This window comes from Podarcis muralis, chromosome 1, assembly GCF_964188315.1.
Source record: "Podarcis muralis chromosome 1, rPodMur119.hap1.1, whole genome shotgun sequence".
Taxonomy (NCBI): Eukaryota; Metazoa; Chordata; class Lepidosauria; order Squamata; family Lacertidae; genus Podarcis; species Podarcis muralis.
In genome coordinates, this window is record NC_135655.1 from 123,878,823 (window position 1) to 123,901,712 (window position 22,890).

The 22,890-nt window shown below is 45.1% G+C and overlaps 1 protein-coding gene across 1 annotated transcript in view; it reads left to right on the forward strand.

The window, feature by feature from the left end:
* Positions 1–765: 765 nt before the first annotated feature.
* The window catches only part of FLACC1 (flagellum associated containing coiled-coil domains 1), a 33,695-nt gene continuing 11,570 nt past the window's right edge, over positions 766–22,890 (forward strand). The window contains exons 1-10 of the mRNA XM_028751060.2: positions 766–1,379; positions 4,070–4,124; positions 4,981–5,120; positions 6,372–6,392; positions 9,086–9,179; positions 11,587–11,648; positions 14,929–15,026; positions 16,714–16,766; positions 17,857–17,956; positions 20,623–20,726. Of these exons, the coding sequence (XP_028606893.2) occupies positions 1,270–1,379; positions 4,070–4,124; positions 4,981–5,120; positions 6,372–6,392; positions 9,086–9,179; positions 11,587–11,648; positions 14,929–15,026; positions 16,714–16,766; positions 17,857–17,956; positions 20,623–20,726 (837 nt within the window). The 5' untranslated portion in view covers positions 766–1,269. The remainder of the gene's footprint in view (positions 1,380–4,069; positions 4,125–4,980; positions 5,121–6,371; positions 6,393–9,085; positions 9,180–11,586; positions 11,649–14,928; positions 15,027–16,713; positions 16,767–17,856; positions 17,957–20,622; positions 20,727–22,890) is intronic.

A 22,890-nucleotide genomic window follows, 5' to 3' on the forward strand; every position in this document is an offset into this window, starting at 1 on the left:
TAAGGTGGATAATAAGTGCTGGAGGTGTAAAGATGCAGTGGGCTCCTTTTACCACATGTGGTGGGAGTGTGGAAGGGTAAAGTTGTTTTGGGAGAAGGTTTATACCGAATTAAAAAAGATACTAAAGTACACGTTTGTAAAGAAACCAGAAATTTTCTTATTAGGGATGCTAAGACAAGAAATAAAAAAGGAGGATCGCAGATTGGTATACTATGCGGTAACAGCAGCAAGGGTTTTAATAGCTCAGAGGTGGAAACAGCAGGAAATCCCAACAACGGAGGAGTGGAGATCTAAACTATCGGAGTATGCAGAACTCGATAAATTAACGGGGAAAATTAGATATATAAAAGACCAAGTGTTCATTAAGGATTGGGGAAAGTACGCAGATTATCTGGAAGGTATTAGTGATGGACAAATAACGCTAAAGGAATTTAAAGATGCACTGTGATAGACCACGGGTTATTGGGTAAGGAAAAGAGAGAACAAAATTGGAGACAATGACAATAACAATATAGAAGATGAAACGTGTAACTTTATTTATTGCTTCGAACGACTTGCGGCCAAGCTGAAGGAAGTCCTGAAAGAAACAGCTATGTTATAGGAGATTGTAAAAACAATAATTATGTGTACTTTTTACTTGTTTCTTTTGTTTTTTTCTGTATGTTCTTTCTTTTTTGTGTTGTTGTCTTTGTTATATGTGTGTTATCTTTGTTTTTCTTTTTATGGAATAATCAATAAAAAAGAATTAAAAAAAAAAAAAAGGGTCCCAAGTCCAGTTGAAAGATGAAGAACCATAAGAAGTGAGAGCAGGAGACTTGGAGGGTACCCATCAACACTTCCCAGCCAGTAGGCACACAGGTCACCTGGTCCCCATAGTCTTGCCCACCAGGGTGTAGCATGTTATGCTTCTATGTAAATCTGTGGCCCTTCAGAACACCCAACTCCCATCAGCCCCAGCAAACATGACCAACATTTGTGGATAATGAGAGCTGTAGCCAGCAACATATAGAGAACCACAAGTTCCTCATCACTCATTTAAATTATAGTAATTATACATTCACGGGCCTTTTATACTAAAAAGACTGCTTTCTTTTAGCTGTCCCCCATACGTTGTTTCCAAATCTTCACATTCTAAAGCACATTCTACCAGCTTAGAGGAGCACCTTCCTTCCCTTGCAAGCACACATAAAGCAGTCTTGTGTCTCTGATGTTCCATTTTGCCTCCCCATCTACAGGGTTTTGATCTTAGAAGCCCCAAGAACAGCAGACATGTCCCAGCCCCAGTCCCAGACCTTGTACTGCCCCTGCTGGGATCCTTGGAAGACAGGATACAAAAGACTCGACAGAGCTAAGGCAGGCACGCTGTCTCAGAAGCCCAAGTAAGTGGGGAAGTGTTCAACATTGGTGGAGAAGCAATAGCAGCACTCTGTTTAATAGCAAACTCAGAGTCTCTGTCCCATCCGAAATGGACATCCTTTTTATTGCGCATTCATGATGATCTGTGCTCATTCTGCTGTCGGGGCGGGTCATACACAATACGGTCGGTACCTGCAAAAGCTCTAAGGCTGCCACACTTTCATATCTCGTCAATGCATTTCCCATAACTGTGCTGAAATCCGGTAACTCTTCGTGCCACAAATGTTCTGGTTTACTTAGTTGTGCACTTGTTGTTCTATAGCCCCTCTGGACAGCATTGGTGAAGCATCGCAGATCAAACTGAAGCAGAAAGAATCCGCCACAAATGCTGACTGTCAGCGACTCTCCCAAGATTTCAGGCAGGAGTCTCCCCCATCCATTCCGCAAGATGCTGGAAATGGAAACTAGGTCTTCCTGCAGGCAAAAACTAGGGTCTGCCATTGAGCTATAACCCTTGTGGTGTTCCATACCTTTCGGATTTTGCAATGATGTACCGTATTTTTTGCTCTATAAGACACACTTTTTCCCTCCTAAAAAGTAAGGGAAAATTATGGAGCAAATGCAGGCTGCGCGGCTAAGCCAGAAGCCAGAACAGGGAGAGGGAGTGCTGTGCAGCACGGGGCTCTGTCCCTTCCCCCACCTCCCAGAAAAGACCCCAAGAGCCACGCTCCCTTTAAAGAGCGCGTGGCTCTTGCTGGAGGTGGGTGAAGGGACAGAGGGCAGCTTACCCGCGCGCAGCCTCTTCCGGGCAGGGGGAGCCTAGATCCCGCTGCCCGGGAGAGGATTCGGCGGCTATCCCAGAAGCCAGAACAGCAAGAGGCTATCCCTGAAGCCAGATCCCTCTTGCTGTTCTGGCTTCTGGGATTCAGAATATATTTTTTTCTTGTTTTCCTCCCCCCAAAACAAGTTGTGGCTTATCGTCTGGTGCGTCCTATAGAGCGAAAAATACGGTACATGTTTGTTTTTTTCTGTCCATCGTCTTGCGTATCCTACAGAAAGGCGCTTAAGAAATGTTTTTTAAAAATCAATCGGCATGTAAATATTTGTCATTTCTTCTTTGTTATTCCACCTGCTTCTCCTAAATTGCTAATAGGAATGATGATGCTCTGACCTAGCTCACTGGAAGCCTAGAAGCCTGCTCTAAGGAGAGAGAAGTGTAGGCGTAAACATCTCGTCTCTCTTCCTTCTTGCTGCCTTAGGAACGTGTTCTTCTGCTCACTCGTGTGTGGCTGGCGGAAGCCAGGAAGATGCCAGTAATGTCACTATCATGCTGTCTTTTTAAATGTCACCAGAACCATGCTCAGGCGCCTTCAGCTTCTCCCCATCATGAAATTTTGCAGGGAAGGGAGTCCAGAAGGGCCTCCCCCTCTTCTTCTCTCCCCCCCCCCTGGACACTGGGGCTCCCCACCCCACCCCATTCATGCTCCATTAGTCCCAGGTGCATTTTGCCACTGCAAAAACAAGGTGCTGAACTGGCCCAGCAGTGCTCTTCTTATGCTCTCATGTTATGTAGATGCCTTCATAATAAGATTTATTTCTATATTTTAATATCATTTATATCCTGCCTTTTCTGCCCAGTTAGGGTGCTCCGTAGTGGTTTGGATAGGAACGCTAAAACCTTCACATGTGCACAAACTCACCGTACTCATACAGCAAGGCAACACAAAAAACGAAATCGCATTTCCCCCAAGCGACAGTTGTGAAATGCTTCAAATGCCTGGATGTTGTGGGCAAGCTTCCAGGTATCTCTGGATTGCTTCCATTGTATTTTACAGTACAGTATTACAAAACCACAGAGCCTAGGACTTGCCAATCAGAAGGTCGGCGGTTCGAATCCCGCAATGGGGTGAGCTCCCGTTGCTCGGTCCCTGCTCCTGCCAACCTAGCAGTTCGAAAGTACGTCAAAGTGCAAGTAGATAAATAGGTACCACTCTGGCAGGAAGGTAAACGGTGTTTCCGTGCGCTGCTCTGGTTTGCCAGAAGTGGCTTAGTCATGCTGCCCACATGACCCGGAAGCTGTACGCCAGCTCCCTCGGCCAATAAAGCGAGATGAGCGCCGCAACCCCAGAGTCGGTCACAACTGGACCTAATGGTCAGGGGTCCCTTTACCCTTTCCCTTTATTACAAACCAAACTATTCCAGTAGTCTCCTGTTGCATGTGCTTGCTGCCATGAGAGAATCAGAAGCAGAAGGAATCCTGTGTATAAACACTGTAATCCTGCTTAGTTGAAGAACAGGTAACATCGATGGATTGAAAGTGACAAGCAGTGCTATAGCTCTTCTGCAAAATGCAAAGCAATTATAAGCAAATGTCGAGTGGAATCATTGTACAAACTGGCAGCTATTTATTTGAAAGAGGATGATGGATCAGTCAACCGAATTGCTGCAAGGAAAATTCTTCAGACAACTCAGTTGTCAAGTTTTTAAAAGCTTGAGAAGCAACATGCCTTCCCTGCTGCTGTGTACAGAAATCCAGTTATCAAAGTGTAACTTTATATGCATTCATATAAAAAATAATTATCTTATGAGAGAAGATATAACTTTCAGAAATAAACGTTCTTTCCACCTGTGTATAAGAGAAACTCATGGATCCTGTTTTGAATGGGATAGGGAAAGGGGTATTTTTACAAGTCACATCACTGTCTTGTTTCAGGCTGAAATTTTGCAGACCTAACGCACAACCACTAAGAAGCAGGGAGCCTCGAGATGTGAGTAGAACAAAACATTTCTTCCCTTTTTAAATTTGCAATCTTCTTTCCTTCCTCTTTGCAACAAGTTTGAAACAAGTTTCGATTTTGGTGGAGTCTTCATAGTTCAAAGACCCCAAACTCTGTTTCTATACTTTTCAGTTACCGTATTTTTTGCTCTATAAGACTCACTTTTTCCCTCCTAAAAAGTAAGGGGAAATGTGTGTGCGTCTTATGGAGCGAATGCAGGCTGCACAGCTATCCCAGAAGCCAGAACAGCAAGAGGAATTGCTGCTTTCACTGCATAGCGATCCCTCTTGCTGTTCTGGCTTCTGGGATTCAGAATATTTTTTTTCTTGTTTTCCTCCAAAAACTAGGTGCATCTTGTGGTCTGGTGTGTCTTATAGAGCGAAAAATCCGGTATATTATATACAACTTATATTAATGTCTACTCAGGATCCATTCTGTTTATAGTTGAGGAAGATATTTTAGATCCAAAATCCAGAGCGAAGTTCACTCACTGTTGTCAGTGCCCATTGATGGGTTTTTCAGTGGGCTTTCTTCCAGTAAAAAAGAAATTTTGCAGCTCTCTAAAATGTATTTGGATGGATTTCTAGAGGAAAAGAGTCCAGCCTTGAAGTTACGGAAGCATCCTGAGGCTGAGAACTGCTTAACTGAAATGTTTTGCTCCAATAAAATGCGCCCAACTCCTTGTTCTGTGTACCTCCTTTGTGTAGCACAAATGCAACGCCCTTGAGAATATGGTGCTTTACTTAAAAATAAATAAATGCATCTGTCAGTTTGAGGGGCACTTTATGAGACTGGATTTTAAATGCTAGGATTCCACAGCGTGCAGTCCCTTTTGTTTTAACCCCAGATATCAAAGGAGATTGAAGATGAGATCACTCCTGGCTTTACCGTGTCTCACAGTAAGGATCGTATCACTGTCACGCTGGGCGAGGAATTCTTTGAGAAGAAGAAGCCTGATGAGGAAGTTGCCAAGCCCCCTGTGCTCAGGTAATCTTACACAAGTAACTAGCATTCTTCCTGACTTGAGGATATATGATGCAGCAGTGTTGGTTGGAGGTCAATGACAGGTGGAGCCAATTAATTCCAGCTTGCTCTGCTTTCTCCCTGCTGAGTTCAAGGGCTAAATGGAGGGCAAGACAAAGGAAGCTGGAAGCCAGGGCTACCCCCTAGACTGCTTGTAAGAAGGGGGGGGGGGTTACCGGCTGGCTAGCTGGCTGAAAGGCAGACTGAGGTTGGTGGGGCAGTGCCCACACCCCATAATGGACCAGCCTCCTCTGCTCCACAAGTGTGTGAAGAATCAATAACAACAGTAACAACATTTATGTAAGGCAATTTTCACATTGGTCATGCAGGGTATCTTTAGACGTGCAACCTAGCAAGGGAGTTAAATGCTTGCCAAATGCGGGAAACGTTCACACAAATTTCTTCTCGTTCCTTTACGTGTGGAGGCATCACGTGGTGATACAGTTCCACCGGCTAATGCCTTTTGAGCCCACTACAAACGTCGACAAGTTTGTTAATAATGGTTTCTCTCGGTTCCTCGTTTTCTTCATGCGTTTCCCCCTCATATAATGCATCGTTGTATCTTTATTTCCTCCGACATATGCATTTATATGCACTTTCCCCTAATGTATGGCACCTTTTTGCTTGCGTTTCAGTTTGCATATTGTTGTAGGAAGTGTGAATTATGTAGATACACATTAAAATGTGGACCAAACCAAATTTTTCATCCATCCTTGTTGGTGATTGTTGTGCCTTCACAAACACACACACACACACACACACACACACACACACACACACACACACACGTTATATTTGTACCTGTGTCCAGAAAGTCTGTTGAAGGTCCTCAGTTTAGCCACCTGAAGACACACGTCATGATGCATTGTGTCCTGTGTGGCTCTTCGCTATGTTCGTCACTGGGCTGCAGTGAATATAATTTCTGTGTACGTCATCTGCATCCAGACAGGTGACTTGCAAAGGCATTGGAAGAAGCAGAATTCAGTTTGTAACTCGCATATGCACACACAGTACTGTGTAGATCATTCCTTTGATACATCTATTTTGAAATGAGAATGTGTTTAGCTGACAGTAGTGGTGCCTTAACACCATCTCTCTCTCTCTCTCTCTCTCTCTCTCTCTCTCTCTCTCTCTCTCTCTCTCCCTCTCCCTCTCCCTCTCCCTCTCTCCCTCTCTCTCTCTCTCTCTCTCTCTGCCTTTTAACCCTTTTTGCAGTTCTCCACCTAAGCTTGAAACGTAAGTACCAATCTACCCGCCCCTCACACAACCCCCTCACCTCAGCTTCCTTTTGTGCATTACAGTAACAATTGTTGCTTAAGATACCCTCCTCCCGGTTTCCTTCCCCCACTTCAGTGCCACCCCTTCTTCCAGGATATTGCTTTGACAGGAACTTGCAAGATGTATTGTGGCTCAGTAAGTCGCTGCACATTGTTACCCTGGCAACAAGAATTATTGTCAGGAGGAAGGCCTGAGGCCCTGTTCAGTTTGACACTACTGGTTTAGCTCTACGCTCATTTATCTCTCTCACACACAAACACACACCCCTGCTCTGGAGTACTAATTGTCTGCAGTGGACTTTTTTGGGGGTGTTCAGTGTTTTCACTTTTGCTCCTCCATGTGGAGTATTTGACACATAATGGGAAGAAACTGTGCTTACCTGTCTGACAGTCAGCCTTAGATTTCTCCCTACTGGCAGGGCATTGCAGGGTTTCATCACTGACTGCCCATCTATAGCTATGAAAAGAAGAAAGCTGAACATTGCAGTCCCCTAGTTTGATTGCAACTAAATTACCGTATTTTTTGTTCTATAAGACTCACTTTTCCCCTCCTATAAAAAGTAAGGGGAAATGTGTGTGCGTCTTAAGGAGCGAATGCAGGCTGCGCAGCTATCCCAGAAGCCAGAACAGCAAGAGGGATTGCTGCTTTCACTGCGCAGCGATCCCTCTTGCTGTTCTGGCTTCTGAGATTCAGAATATATTTTTTCTTGTTTTCCTCCTCCAAAAACTAGGTGCGTCTTGTGGTCTGGTGCGTCTTATAGAGCGAAAAATAAGGTATTGTGCTGGAATTTTCCCTCGCCCCCAAATCTGCCCTGGAGCGTTGGGGGGAACCCCAAATCAGATTTAGGGAGCATGCAGTGCAAGAAGAGGCAGAGAGCTTCCCCTTGCTTTATTGAATGCAGTTCGGTTTGCTTGGCACTTAATCTAGACTGGGATTCTCTCCCAAGAAGGTTGTTTTTAGCCAAGCAATTATAGGACCATTGCATCGCCAGTTACTAATGTTGTGAATAGTCGTTGTGCTAGTCTTCTATACATTTGAGGTTTGCTCTGCCTGTTCTGTTTCATGGCTTTTAGGCTCACTGTTAACAATGTGTGTGTGTGCGCGTACATGTTTGTTTTATAGGTAATAGTTACAGATAAATGTTCATAAAAATATTTACAAATTGCTTCCAGCTGAGAGTACATCGTAGGCAACCGATACCTTTAAATTTCTCACAGCCCTGTGTCATATACCGTATTTTTCGTCCCATAGGACGCTCCGTCCCCTAGGACGCACCTAGTTTTTTGGGGGGGAAATAAAGGAAAAAATTGCGGATGTCTGCCCGGGGCGCTCTGCTTCAGGGCGCCCCTCATGCCGGGCAGCAGGCTGCTATCCGCAGCGTGGGGAGCCCTGCGGGGAACTCCCGCAGGGCTGCCTAGGCTGCGGATGTGTTCCTGAAGTGCCGGGCGCTCTGCTTTCAGCGCGCCCGGCGCTCCGGGAAGCAGGCTGCTATGCGCAGCCTAGACAGCCCTGCGGGAACTTCCGCAGGGCTGCCTAGGCTGCGGATGTCTTCCTGAAGCCTGGAGAGCGAGAGGGCTCGGTGCGCACCGACCCCTCTCGCTCTCCAAGCTTCAGCAAAAGCCTCCATTCGCCCCATAGGACGCACCCAGATTTCCCCTTCATTTTTGGAGGGGGGAAAGTGCGTCCTATAGGGCGAAAAATACGGTAAGCCAGTGATACCTGCTTTAGTGTGAACATTCCAAATACCTATCCCATACATTTAAAGCACATCCAATGCACATTTGAAGCAGATGACAAATAAACCTGGGAACTGCAGTTTTCCCCTCAGAGGGCTGCCATACCCAATACCCGTAACAAACTACAGTTCCCATAATTCTTTTGCGGGGGAATCTTGGACTTCATAAGTGAGTTGGGTGTGCTTCAAATATATGTGGTGCGGATCTGCTGGAGCAGCGGGAGAGGAGTGCGTTTGCTGAACATTTTGTTTGCCCGCTTGCTCCTTCCAACTTGAAACCCACGCAAGCCTTGCCCAGGGCAAGAGCCAAAGGCCTCGTAGCCAATAGCCTGTTAGCTGGAGGATAATCCTGAGACTGCTGCCCATTGACATGCTTTGGTTTGATGCTCTGAACCTCTGGAGCCCCGTTGCAATTAGGAAAGGTTGAAGCTTAGCTTTGATTTAAAATCTGAACGGAACAAAGCTCCTCTCCCTTCCTTCACTGGGTTATACTGTGCTGCGCTGACACAGGGTCCCGCTAGCGCTGATCTCTTCCAGACAAAGAGACGAGATTAGACTCATAGAAATCGCAAAATAGCATTTGCAGTCATATAGAAAAGAGGGAGAGAAATGACTCTTCCATTGTGAGCAAGGAAAGCCTATCTTTAAACTTCGTCCAGACTTACTTCCTTCTCTCCCCACATAAGACAGAGGGTGTAGAGGCACCAGTTTCTTCTCCCTCTCTGTTTTAACTTGGTGCAGACAGCAAACCCCCTTCGGCCCCACCACCTCCTCAACCCCGACTGCCAAACAGATAAGGGAATCCTATAAACCTTTTTAGTTGCAGTTCTTGATTTTCCTACTCTTGATCCTTCCGACATGATGACATTTGCCAACCAGCAAATTTTGCTGTAGAGACACAATGTTGGTCTTGCAGGGAGGACATTATAGGTGACTTGGTGGAACAGATTGCTGAGCTCACAGCTATAATGGAGCAATTGCGCCGAGACCACCAAGCTAGCCACAAACAGGTGAGTCACTTCCATTTGGGGTGCTGCTGTTGGAAACTTAGCAAATGTAGCCTTGTACAGTGGTACCTCGGGTTACATACGCTTCAGGTTACAGACGCTTCAGGTTACAGACTCCGCTAACCCAGAAATAGTACCTTAACTTTGCTTCAGGATGAGAACAGAAATCGTGCTACGGCGGCAGAAGGAGGCCCCATTAGCTAAAGTGGTGCTTCAGGTTAAGAACAGTTTCAGGTTAAGAACGGACCTCCGGAATGAATTACAGTGGTCCCTTGGGTTAAGTACTTAATTCATTCCGGAGTTCCGTACTTAACCTGAAACTGTTCTTAACCTGAAGCATCACTTTAGCTAATGGGTCCTCCTGCTGCCGCTGCACTGCCAGAGCACAATTTCTGTTCTCATCCTGAAGCAAAGTTCTTAACCTGAAGCACTATTTCTGGGTTATCAGAGTCTGTAACCTGAAGCGTATATAACCTGAAGCGTATGTAACCCGAGGTACCACTGTAAGTACTTAACCCGAGGTACCACTGTACTGGAATCCTCCATTAAGGACATAAGTTTTCAGAGAGTAGTCTCCTTTTCATCAGATGCATGAAGGACCCTCCTCAGTTGGAATCTATATACTGTAATGAGATAGGAGAATGGTTTGAATGATCTCTCAAGGTTTGACCATGGGTCGACATGGCCCTCAGCCTGAAGGATAGCAATTGCTGTGTTAAAGCATAAATGTATATAAAACCACTGTAATTTTTGTTGGTGCAAAAAGAAAGAAAGTAGAATTCATTGGACACCAAGATCCAAGTTTAGGGCAAGTACTATTTGGTGAGAGAACCCCAGCAGAGATTTAAAGTCACAAAATACGTAGCAAAGTAAAGCATGGAAATATAGGTTATTATACCTAAATTTTAGTTTGCCCTTTCAAGTACGTTCCAAAATTTCCCTCTTTCCTCAGCATAGGAAAAGGCCACAAGTTTGGTAAGTTAAAATATTGGTTTACTTACAAACACTTCAAAAGTCTGGTACATGTGCTTTTCCATGCATCAGGCAGAAAAGTAAAACGTAGCTTAGCTGCAAAGTTGTCAATGTTCCTAGATTCTTCGTAAAGGAACACAAGAGTGGCTCAAACCTCTTCACACCGCACTTCTCAGGTGGACTAGAGGGTGAACAATAGCCTGGATTGCCCATTTCATCCCAAAGCAAGGGGATGTGTCATAGCTAAGCTGGCAGGACAGCTGTGGTATTAATCCTTTCATTCATTAATTAGACCCAAACATGTCGGTTATATGAGGCTAGTTATCCCATAATTTTCCCCATTTGCCTCTCTGTTTTCTCTCTCTCTAAACCATGGGTAGGCAAACTAAGGCCCAGGGGCCGGATCCAGCCCAATCACCTTCTAAATCTGGCCCGCGGACGGTCCGGGAATCAGCGTGTTTTTACATGAGTAGAAAGTGTCCTTTTATTTAAAATGCATCTCTGGGTTATTTGTGGGGCATACGAATTTTTTCATTTCCCCCCCAAAAATATAGTCCTGCCCCCCACAAGGTCTGAGGGCCAGTGGACCAGCCCCCTGCTGAAAAAGTTTGCTGACCCCTGCTCTATACCCATACCCAGCGACTTAGGATAACACTTAATGCTTTGCATGCCAGACTATAAAAGATTCTGCCATCATGCAGGCAGGCATAGTCTATGTGACTACAATTCCCATAATCCCCAGCTAGCATGGCCAGCGATCAGGGGTGATGGGAATTGCAGTCCAAAACATCTGGCGAGCAGCACATTGGCCAAGACTTCTTCTGAAAAGCAGTAACTGTCAAGCAGGTTGAAATAAATTTCTTATTTGGCATTTCTGGAGCAAAGGTGACGTTAAGGTAAAGGTAAAGAGACCCCTGACCATTAGGTCCAGTCGTGGCCGACTCTGGGGTTGCGGTGCTCATCTCGCTTTATTGGCCGAGGGAGCCGGCGTACAGTTTCTGGGTCATGTGGCCAGCATGACTAAGCCGCTTCTGGTGAACCAGAGCAGCGCACGGAAACACCGTTTACCTTCCCGTCAGAGTGGTACCTATTTATCTACTTGCACTTTGACGTGCTTTCGAACTGCTAGGTTGGCAGGAGCTGGGACCGAGCAACAGGAACTCACCCCGTCACGGGGATTTGAACCGCCAACCTTCTGATCGGCAAGCCCTAGACTCTGTGGTTTAACCCACAGCGCCACCCGCGTCCCATAAGGTAACGTTACCATACGATTAATTGGCATGGAGGAACCAGGATGCTGTGTGTGTCTGTGTTTGTGTTGAGCCTCTTGATCACAGAAACAAAATCTATATGCTGTGAAAGTACCTGAAGGTACCTTGTAAAGGCAGCTCCCCTCGTTCACCTTGATACAGAGCTTATTGTCTCTTTCTTTTCCTAGTTGGAGAAAGAGATGGAAGACAAAAGGAATGAAATGCAAGAGGAACACGAAAACAAAATGAGGTATGGCTAGTTTTACGTGCGAGATGGATCCATTTATTTTGCAGCCGCTATTCTGCATTTTGTTTTGGATAACCTCCCCTGTCCCGGGACACAGAAGGTGGGTAACAAAAAGAGCCATTTTTGCCAGAGCCAGCATAGATGAGGAAAGGATCAGCCCTGCCCGCAACAGCCACTATTGGCGTTTTAAAATTATTATTATTTTTTATAATTTTTTTATTATTTTCAATGATATAAACATACAACATAAAACAGTGCAAAATCCAAATATCGAGATTACTCTGAATCTCTTGACTTTCCCACCATCCCTTCCATGGGTCCTTTTAATTCTATTTTCAGCTGTATATCAGTACTTCTCCAATTTTTCTTTATTTCCCTTTTTTAATTATTTTATTTTCAATGCAAAATCATAACAAAAATTACAAACATTGAATCCAAAATAATACTACACAAACAAGAAAGAAAAACAAGAAAGAAAAAGAGAACATACAAGAAAAAAGGAGAAAAAAAGGAAAGGAAAACAAAACAAAAAACGACAAAAAAGCATACATCTACAAATAAAACCATATCATCATTCTAATCTAGTCATTAGATACATATGCACATACTTCTCCAATTTTTCATCTTCCTAAGTTATCTATACGCTCTATTACATTACAAGTGTAGCTAAAATCCTGCTAATGTTTTGACCTGTTTACAACAATTTTGTATATACAATATAAACATTTCCATTCTTTTTTTTTAATTCCTTGTCTTCTTGATTTCTGAGCTTGCCAGTTAATTTTGCCATTTCGGCATAGTCCATCAACTTGGTTTGCCATTCTATTGGCATTTTTTTAAAGCATGCATTCGATGCAAGGAAATATTTAACGTAAAGTCTAGTTTAACCTACGAAGAGGCAGACCATTCCCCTGCGGGCTCCTCCAGATAGCCTATTGATTGCGCATTCATGATGATTTCTGCTTCCAGTGGTATCTGGGTGGTTACACACAATTCCTCTTTCAGCACCGTTCGCGCCTGCAAAAGTTTTGGAGAGGACACCCTGCTCTGTTTCCAGTTGGTGCATGTTCTGTAGCTTCCAAATGAAATCCTGTAATTTTTTACGCTGCAAATGCTGTGGATTCTGTTTTTGGTCCAAGTTTTCTTGTACTGTTATTGCGGGAGAGCTCCCTCCACAGACGAAAATAATGTAGTAACATTTGGAGACCAACCAAGTGGAATTATGTACAGACAGAATTATGTACAGACAGCTATCAGTCAATCACCCATTCCCACCGCCCTTCTGAGTAATACCCCTCCCCACCCTCTCACTATATATAAAGGTCTGGTGACTTCTGTTTCAGTGTATCTGAAGAAGTGTGCATGCACATGAAAGCTCATACCAAGAACAAACTTAGTTGGTCTCTAAAGTGCTACTAGACCATTTTTTAAATTTATATATATATTTCTATGTACAGCCAGTTTGGTATAAATCCACCACTGATACACTGGGATCATTATTATTTCAATAGATTTTATTGAAGTTTGAAAGAAAATTTACAAAGGGTTAACATTAAATATCCAATTTTTAAATCAAAGATTAAAAAAACCCTAATTAAATAAAAACACAAACCAAAAGGAAGAAAAGAAAAAGAGAGAAAAGGAAGGAAGGAAAAAACAGAACTTCTGATTCTTCATCTGTCAGCTATATATAGAAAATTATTCAAAACATTCACTCCATGATAACGTCCAACAATTCCACTTTCTATAAACCAGTATCTTTCTTTAATCCTCAAACCCAGAGACCATACGTTTGTTTTCTTTTTCCTCCAAAAAATCTATAAGGAGTTTCCAATCTTTATTAAATGTTGTCAATGCATTTTCTCTTCTCATTAAATTTGTCACCTTTGCCAGTCTTAGCTAAGCCCAATGATTTTAACAAACCATTCCTCCATGGAGGTAGGCAAAGATGAATCTTTCCATTTGTGTGCGTACGAAAGTCTCACCGCTGTGACCATTGCATGAGTGACATGTTGCAGAATACGCTCATAAAGGACTACTGAAGTAACGATTGGACGATGTGACGCAGAAAGTTCTGTGGGAAGAATAATTAAATAAATAAACATGTTGGTTTTGCTCCTGTTGGTATAGGTGTTATTCTCAAAACACTGTACAGTTCGAATCCCCGCAATGGGGTGAGCTCCCATTGCTCAGACCCTGCTCCTGCCAACCTAGCAGTTCGAAAGCACGTCAAAGTGCAAGTAGATAAATAGATACCGCTCGTGCGGGAAGGTAAACGGCGTTTCCGTGCGCTGCTCTGGTTCGCCAGAAGCAGTTTAGTCATGCTGGCCACATGACCCGGAAGCTGTATGTCGGCTCCCTTGGCCAATAAAGCGAGATGAGCACCGCAACCCCAGAGTCGGCCACGACTGGACCTAATGGTCAGGAGTCCCTTTACCTTTTACACCCAAATAATAAATAGTGGTACTAGTAGTACATGATTGATATTAGGCAGAATCCACAGTTACCTGAGAAGATCCTCTCTTCCCCTATCCCTGATCTACTTTAGAGGGTCCTCCAACTCCCTGGACCAGATTTGAACACTGCACAGAGGGCTGTAGCAAGAGAGGAGAGGCAGTGAAGTCCCTGTCAGCATCGCCCTTGAGCCAGTGCACCAAATGGACTCATGTACCTCAACCCCGACTGGGCTAGGCGAGCTGGGTAGCACTGCCAGAGACCTCCTTTCTCACAGGAACAGGTCACAGTGCTGTGGACTCACAGCTTAGAGCTGAGAGCACCAGATTCACTGTCTCAATAATACAGTCGTTGCGCAGCAGAGTTTTGCAGAGTCTTGCAGAGTATAAACCACTCGGAGAGCAGCTCTGTAGAATATCTTCCTTTTATTCTGTAACTACAACTATGATACAAAACTATATACAGAGCTGAATATTCTAAGCATAAATCAATGCTACACTGAGAGTCTGCAGCTGCTCTTAGCAGCAACCTTATCTCTACGATCTCTAACACTCTCTCTCTCAGATACACTGACTGACTGACTCTCTCTCACACACACAGATGTGGTGCTGGGCAGAATAAGTAGATAGCAGGACACGCCTCCTCCTCTCTGGAGAGTCAGCAGAGACCATCAGGAGATCATCAGGAGATTCTTGGGTATGGGAGGGGTGAAATCTCAGTCCCATTGCGGCAAGAGGAGGCTGTGCACAAATAGCATTCCATTGTTGTTGTCTTTTAATCAAAGCAGCTTGCTGGGTAATTCTAGTCGAAAGCTATGTTGTCTTTGCAGGGAGATGCAGTCACACCATGCAGCAGAGATGAACGCCTTGGAAGAGCAGTACAAGAAAGAGTTGCGAAACGAGAGGGCGCACGCCCAGGAGAAGCTGGGTAGGACTTGGGGGCCAAACTACCTGTTACACTGTACAGTAGTTTTTCCGGCAGTCCTAGTTGCAGTGGAGGCTGGTCCAACCTTAGCTAGTCCTCAGCCTTAGCTAGTCCTCAGCCAGCCCCGCAGCTACCTCCCTTCTTATTTACAACCAGTCAAGACCGGCCCATCTATGAGGCTCACTGAGGCAATTGCCTCAGGGTGGCAGCCTCACAATGACTGGGATGAGTGGCAGTTCCAGGCCTGCAGGGAGCCCAATAAGGAGACCCTTGGCTGCCTGACAATGACAACAAAACCTCTTCTTCTTCCCTGCCTTTGTAAAATCAAGAAGGCCACAGAGCAGCTTTTTAAAACATCTCAGCCAGGAGTGCCCAAATTTTTTTCAAAGAGGGCCAGATTTGATGAAGTGGCCATACGTGAGAGGCGAGCAAAGTTGTTAGGATTGAAGCTGTTAAGCTAAATTGTTGAGGTGTTTTTTTTACAATTTTACTCCAAAGTTGTTGAGCTTTTTTAGGATTTTACCCCAGGACATATACTGCCACAGGGGGCCAGATTAAATTGACCGGTGGGCTGGATTAGGCCCCCAAAACGGACTTTGGATATGTCTGATCTCAGGAGCTGAGGAACATCTGATTTGGGATCATCTATCTGTTAAGCAGGAAGGTTCTGAATGTTCTGTGCCTTCAAACAGAGGATAGGATAGGAGTTGATAATAAGCATGCAGAACCAATCAAAGGTATTATGATAAAAATTGTGGGCCAACAAGATCTATAACAAGGGACAAGATCCCCTACAGCATATGAATCAATCTGGCAAACCTGATTCAAAAATACACACTCACACCCCGCTCACACAGAAGAACAATTCTCACTACAGCCAACCAAAGACAACCAACCACACCCTAAGCCACCCCCAACCTCTCTCACCACCCAGGAAATACAACAAGTGAATAGTAAGAGAACCCATACAAGTAACACTGACACAACCCCTCACACACACTAAGTAGAATAACAGAAGCATAACCACCCCACCCCACCCACACTCCCCCCTTCCCTCCTCCTCCTCCTCCTCCTCCTCCTCCTTCTTCTTCTTCTTCCTCTTCTTCTTCCTCCTCCTCCTCCTCCTCCTCCTCCAAATGGTTAAACCAATTCATAAACCAAGTACTCATACATTGACCACTAATAATGAAACACGTTGTACCTATTTTTCCACATTTATTATGCTATTTTTGTGATATACAAATGACATGAGAAAACTTGGTATACTTTTTTGTATAACATTATTCTTGTTTATAAAACCCAATTAAAAAAACAAGGGACAAGACATACAGGTCCTTGTCTGTTAATGCTAGAAGCCTCAAAGCGGCAAGTTATAATGTCCCCACAGTTAGAAGTGAACACTGGGGGCAGCCATGTTTTTGCTGTGCAATTCCCTCTGAGGGTGGCAGAACATCACTGGTCCCTCTGGGGGTCTTGCTCTTCTCTTCAAAGAGTGTGGTGGGAAGAAGCCTTTGACTGTGAGCAGCCAGACATGACCATTGTATTTCTAATTTGCTGTTAATTTCTGGGGAAGGCATGTTGTTGGCCGAGCAGCCAATTCATTTCCCTTCATGAAGAGAACTGAGACGCAACTGTTTGATTTCGGTAGTTCCATGTGTGGAGCATTTTATTTTCCCCTTCCCCCCCTTAGCTGGGATGCAGAAGGAATACAAGTATCTGAAGAATGCGTTCCGTGTGTACCAGGTAAGATTTAAATTATACCACCCGTCTGAGGTAATCCCAAACTCCTACGAGTCTCCTACGAGCCTTAAAGACCAACAGTTAGTTTGTTGCCTAAGATTTTGCGGTGCTCATGAAAGACTGCAGTCCAGTTTTCACAGACATCTTGCATTTCATGGCTGCTTGGTCTACGGCCAGAGCCAGTGTTGCTGCAGTCCCAGCCCAACTGACTGGATACCTCAGCAATGACAGGGAAACCAGAAGTGGCAAAATTAATCTGCAATGCCTGGAGTCTTCTGAACCCCGTACACAAAAGGAAGGATGATCAGGCTGCCTCAGATGCTCTTGCAAAGTCGCCACCCCTTCCCCGTTTTCTGATTCATAACCAGTGTTCCCCTGAAGTACTTTGAAGACTTGCAGGGAAAAGAGGGTATAAAATTGCCATCTGGTTGTTGGCATCCGTCTGTCCCGAGAGACAATGCAGTACGTACTGGCAAAACCTACTGGTGTTTCGCAACTTTCCGACTAGTTGCAGGACCTTAGCCAGACCTAGCAGAGTAAACACAGAATCCACGGAAGCAGCTGGCAACTTGGCTGCAGACAGGATAGACGAAGCAGGAACCAGGAACTTGTAGTTAGGTGTTTATTATATACAGTGGACTATTTACAGGAACAGAACACGGATCTTTTGCTAGCTCTGACACAACTCACAACTCCTACACTCACTGACACACTGAAATCTGAACCCCTGAACACTGAACTAACACACTCCAGTTAGTAGGTCATTAATTATCATTCCCTTGAGAGAGCTTGACCAATCAGGGAGCTGTCTCCATGTCTCTGTTATCACCAGGCAGACTTATTCCTTCAGATTGCCTTCTGGCTGTCTGCCAAACCTTAATTGACTCTGTGTGAGTAGCTGCACATACACAGTTTCCCAACAGTACGCTTCCAGGGGTGAAGTCAAACCGCTGCGTTAGCACCACCAAAGTGACCTCTCCGGCACGCAAGCCTCAGCAGTGTTTTTGGAGGATCTGGGCTGTCCAGAGGTCAGGACTCCCCTTTAAATTGGCACCTACATTTTTTAAAAAATAATAATTTTCTCTCTCTTTAGGATAGTATTTCTGATGAAATGGAGGAGAAGTGGCTGAGAAGGCAAGCGGAATGGAAAAAGAGTGAGAGGACTGAACGGGAGAAGGCCTTGTTACAACAAAGTGAGTACAAGAGAGGGTTTGCATCTTATTTGTATTGTGTGCGGGACGCGGGTGGTGCTGTGGGTTAAACCACAGAGCCTAGGACTTGCTGATCAGAAGGTCGGCGGTTCAAATCCCCACAACGGGGTGAGCTCCCATTGCTCAGTCCCTGCTCCTGCCAACCTAGCAGTTCGAAAGCACGTCAAAGTGCAAGTAGATAAATAGGTACCACTCCGGCGGGAAGGTAAACGGCGTTTCCGTGCGCTGCTCTGGTTTGCCAGAAGCGGCTTAGTCATGCTGGCCACATGACCCAGAAGCTGTACACCGGCTCCTTCGGCCAATAAAGCGAGATGAGCGCCGCAACCCCAGAGTCGGCCATGACTGGACCTAATGGTCAGGGGTCCCTTTACCTTTATTGTATATAGCAGTGCCAGAGTATTTGGGTTGAAAGGGAAATGGCGTTTGCCCATGCAAATCAATCTGGTGAATACGGTATTTGCTGCCATTATTGCTTTCAGTCTGCAGATGATACGTAACTGATTACTCCCCACCCCCACCATTGACATTGTGTTTCCTTTGCACTGAAATGAATCGGGTGGAAAAACATGACGGCATTACATTCTTTCACCACCGCAGACAGCAAGACAGATAATGTAGCTTTTGCCAGAAGACAAACCGCAGCAGCATTGAAACGCTGCTGCAAACGAAAAATGCGAGGGCAGAACGGAAAACGACACCTCCTTATATCTCTGCATGTGTGCAACAATTTGAACCTCAGTTATTTGCACCTACTTTTGACCTGAGTCCAGTTTGAACTCTGTTCTCATTCATCTGAATTTACGAAGTTCCATGTTTTTTTGGCTTGGCTTGGCTCATTCTGATAAATGTTCCTCTTCCCTGTGGAGTCAGATTGGTGGGTGAGCCTTTAATTACTGATATCCTCTCTGCAACCAGAGCAAATTGCTCATTAACTCTCTTTTTTTCCTTTGCAAGATCTCAATTAACGAGAGTTTGCTTTGGCTGCGAAGAGGAAAGGGATGATTAAGGGCCCACCTATGCTCCCATCTTGCAAACAGAAAAGGAATTGCAATGAAGGGCCAATTCAGGAAGGTCCATGTTAATGGATAGGAAGTGTTAAGAGAATGATAAGGTCTAAGATATAAAATAAATGTTCGTAAACGCACCAGGCAAACACATACAAAAATATAAAAACCACATGTCGGAAACAGTATAGGAAAACAGTCGTGAAACCATTTTGACTATCCCAAATTGACCTCAAATGTTTCTCTGCAAGGAGGAAGGAAATGGGAAAAGCTCCCCATTGTCTCTTTGCTCACAAATCCTGTCTTAAGGGTGTATCTGTGTATGAATAGGGTGAGCCTGTGACCTGGATTCAGGAACTGAGTATTTACCATCCCAAAAGAATGGCCAGGATGCCCAGGTAAAAGCAATCAGTGACCATTATCAGGTATCCTGGCATACAGGTTTTCTGCTGTAGACTGTCCCTTCAGTGATGTATGTATGATGTATGGGGGGGGTGGCCTTGAGCTACAGGGTGGCCATTTCAAAAGTCTATATAAGAGCTTGCACACCAATGTTCTGGGTTCTTCCTCCCTCCTGCATGCGCGGTGTGTGTGTGTGTGTGTGTGTGTGAGCACCCTGTTGCAACAATTTAATACAGATCAGGCTTACTAGCTGCCTTGCTTCTCAAGATGGTCTGATTGGCCTCTGAGCCCATCACCTCCTGGCAAATAGAAGGGGAAGAAGTGGAGGCAGTGAAAGATTTTACTTTCTGGGGCTCCATGATCACTGCAGATGGTGACAGCAGTCACAAAATTAAAAGACGCCTGCTTCTTGGGAGAAAAGCAATGACAAACCTAGAGAGCATCTTAAAAAGCAGAGACACCACCTTGCCAACAAAGGCCCGTATAGTTAAAGCTATGGTTTTCCCAGTAGTGATGTATGGAAGTGAGAGCTGGACCATAAAGAAGGCTGATCGCCGAAGAATTGATGCTTTTGAATTATGGTGTTGGAGGAGACTCTTGAGAGTCCCATGGACTGCAAGAAGATCAAACCTATCCATTCTGAAGGAGGGCCTGGAGTGCTCTGGTCCATGGGGTCACGAAGAGTCGGACACGACTAAACAACTAAACGACTAAACAACAACAACAATTTTCTCCTACCGATTAAGAACCTACTTAAGGACTCTATATGGGCTCTTGGGTTCCCCATAAGGGAAAAGGAGCAAGTTTTTTCTTATAACAGGAAGCAACTCATTGTAGAGGTGAAAGCCGAGTAGCAGAAGCCGCATTAAAATAAAGAGGCAAGGAGGAGACAACAGGTCAGCTGTAGGGAAAAGCGGAACCTTTTATGAATGGGACATTTCTGCAGAAATATACATTTTCCATCTAAATGGGCACTGCTGGATCTCTATGGCAAAGACTGCTCTATATTAAGTGCCATATGGAACCATGATTTTAATTCTGCTTCTAGGTGGTTGTGGCACTAAAGATCCCTAATGTAAAAGCAGCCAACCTTCTCTCTTCTGTTAAGAGGACACCCCTGTGTAAATCTCCCACAGCTAGCAAATGGCGCCCAATGTTTCAAGCACATTGACTTTATTACTAAGAAATATAAAGTTTTGGTGACACACTAATGCAGACCTAAAAATCTAATCTTATCCACAGAGCAATCGTTGACAAAAAAGTTTGAGCAGGCGATAGAAGAACAGAAGCTTCTCATTCAGAATAACAGTTTTTTAATAGGCAAAGTTTATGAAAAAGAAAGAGAGGTAAGTGGTGTTTATTATTAAGTACTGTGGGGCTACTGTTCCTTTAACAGAAAACTCTCCCCTTACAAATCCAGCCCCTTCTAATGCTCCCTATTGACATGGCCTGGAAATTAGTGATATCTTGTCCCTTAATTATTCGTATTCTCTTCAGCGGCTGGCTGAAACTACTGGTTGCTGCCATGCTCTTCCTTTACTCCTGTTATATTGCAATAGTATTATTTTGCTGTAAAAAGGAAGTTATTGTTGTTGATCTTCAATGAAAGGACAGCAATAATTAAAGCCTGCGCCTCTGGGGAACAGGGACTAATCCCATTCATTCAGTAATCCCATTCATTGATTAATCGCTATGTAAGGGGCTGAACAATGGGACGCGGGACTTCCGGCGAGGCAGCATGGCGGCTGCAACAGCAGAAAAGAGCTCCTGAAGCCAGCCAGAGTAAAAGGCTGTCTGGCCGTTTCCCCAGCTCCCAAGACTGCTGCCGCCAGCACCGCCGGCGGAGAGGAATCGGGGGTGCCCGGGAGTCTATCAAAGGAGCCAAAACACACACCCCCCAGGACTGAGATTGAGCCGGAAAGGCACCCGACCCCCCCCCAACAGCCCAGAGGAGCTCCAAAACCAGGAGAACAGTGGAGCTAAAGCAAAGAGGGAGAGAGGAAGAAAAAGAAAGACAGAAAAAGGAGCCCCAAATTTACCGCTGCTGCCCCCATCTCTGCCGACGGGGAAAAAAGAGGAGAGGTAGGTGAGCACCGGGAAGGAAAAGAGGCTCCGAAAAAACACGTGGCTGAGCCCGACCTGAGCTCCAGCGGCAAGGAAAACAGCGAAAAGCTGCATGACAAAGGAGATCACAGGAAGAAACTACCATTTCCCCCTTTTTCTTTTTTTTAACCCTTACAGGACTTATCCCAGGATACCCTAAACTGGAGGAAAAGCCTGCGCCCATGCACCCAGCGTCTCCAACAAGCAGGGATCAAATACCGATGGGGCTTCCCCTTCCGCCTCATTGTAACAACCAACACAACACAACACATGGCTACCAACATACCCGAGGCCCTGCAACTACTAAAGAACCTTGAACTCGACCTCCCGCCGGAATGGCAACCGACAAACCCACCAAGTGACAGCCCCAACCACGAGGAAACAACTGAACAACTGGACAACGGTACAGAAGAATAAGAAACAACAGAAGCGGCACAACAACGCAAACCAATACAGGCAAGCATCATGCTCAGAACCGTCCCGCCGGCCATACGACACAAGAAACCAGACCAAGATTAACCAAACCAATTCATCGCAGATGGACAACCCTACAACAACAACAACCGCAGCTGAATGAAGAAACCAGGAAAAAACCACAAACTGAAGTACTGGTGATTTCCCCCCCCTCCCCCCCCCACAAAACATAGATTTAGTTAACACCATCAGCATCCCCCCCAACCCCGCACCCCCACAGAAATCCCCACCCCAACACCAGTCCAGACGACCTCAACCACATTCCCCACCACCCACACCTTCAACACCCCCATACTCCATACTAGGGAAAAACAAATCCTCCAACCTTAATAACACAACCCACAATCAGGCTAAAATCTGATACCCAACCAGCACTATGGTGGCACCAGAGCGTACCAGCACTCACATCCCCACCCCAACACACCAACAATGTTGCCCATAACACTGGCAACATTGCTTATGAACCTTATACCTGACAGCGACGCTACAAAGTCACTTCACACTGTCTCGCTGATCACCCCCTATCGCAAACAACAGGGGGGAAGGCCTGTCCTTGAACACGGCCTTCCACACCAGCTGAGACCTAGGACCAACTGGCTAAATGCCAGATGGCCTAAAATACCCCAAACAAACACCTATATGACTACATATAGGAAACTCTCTACAACTTACCCCCTACTCTTTAACCCAAATCTTACTCTAATCCCATTAGCCCCCCACCCACCACACCCTAGGTCAGCGCAACCCCACTGGTTCTTTAAACAACACGAAGAGAGAGACACAAGACAACCCGAATGGGTTGGCAGGGAATTGCCCCACATAATAGATAAGCAAGATGGCTAACCTAAAAGCAATCACATTAAATGTGAGGGGGCTGGGAAACCCCATCAAAAGAAAACGCATCACCTCATACATAAACACCATGAAACCACA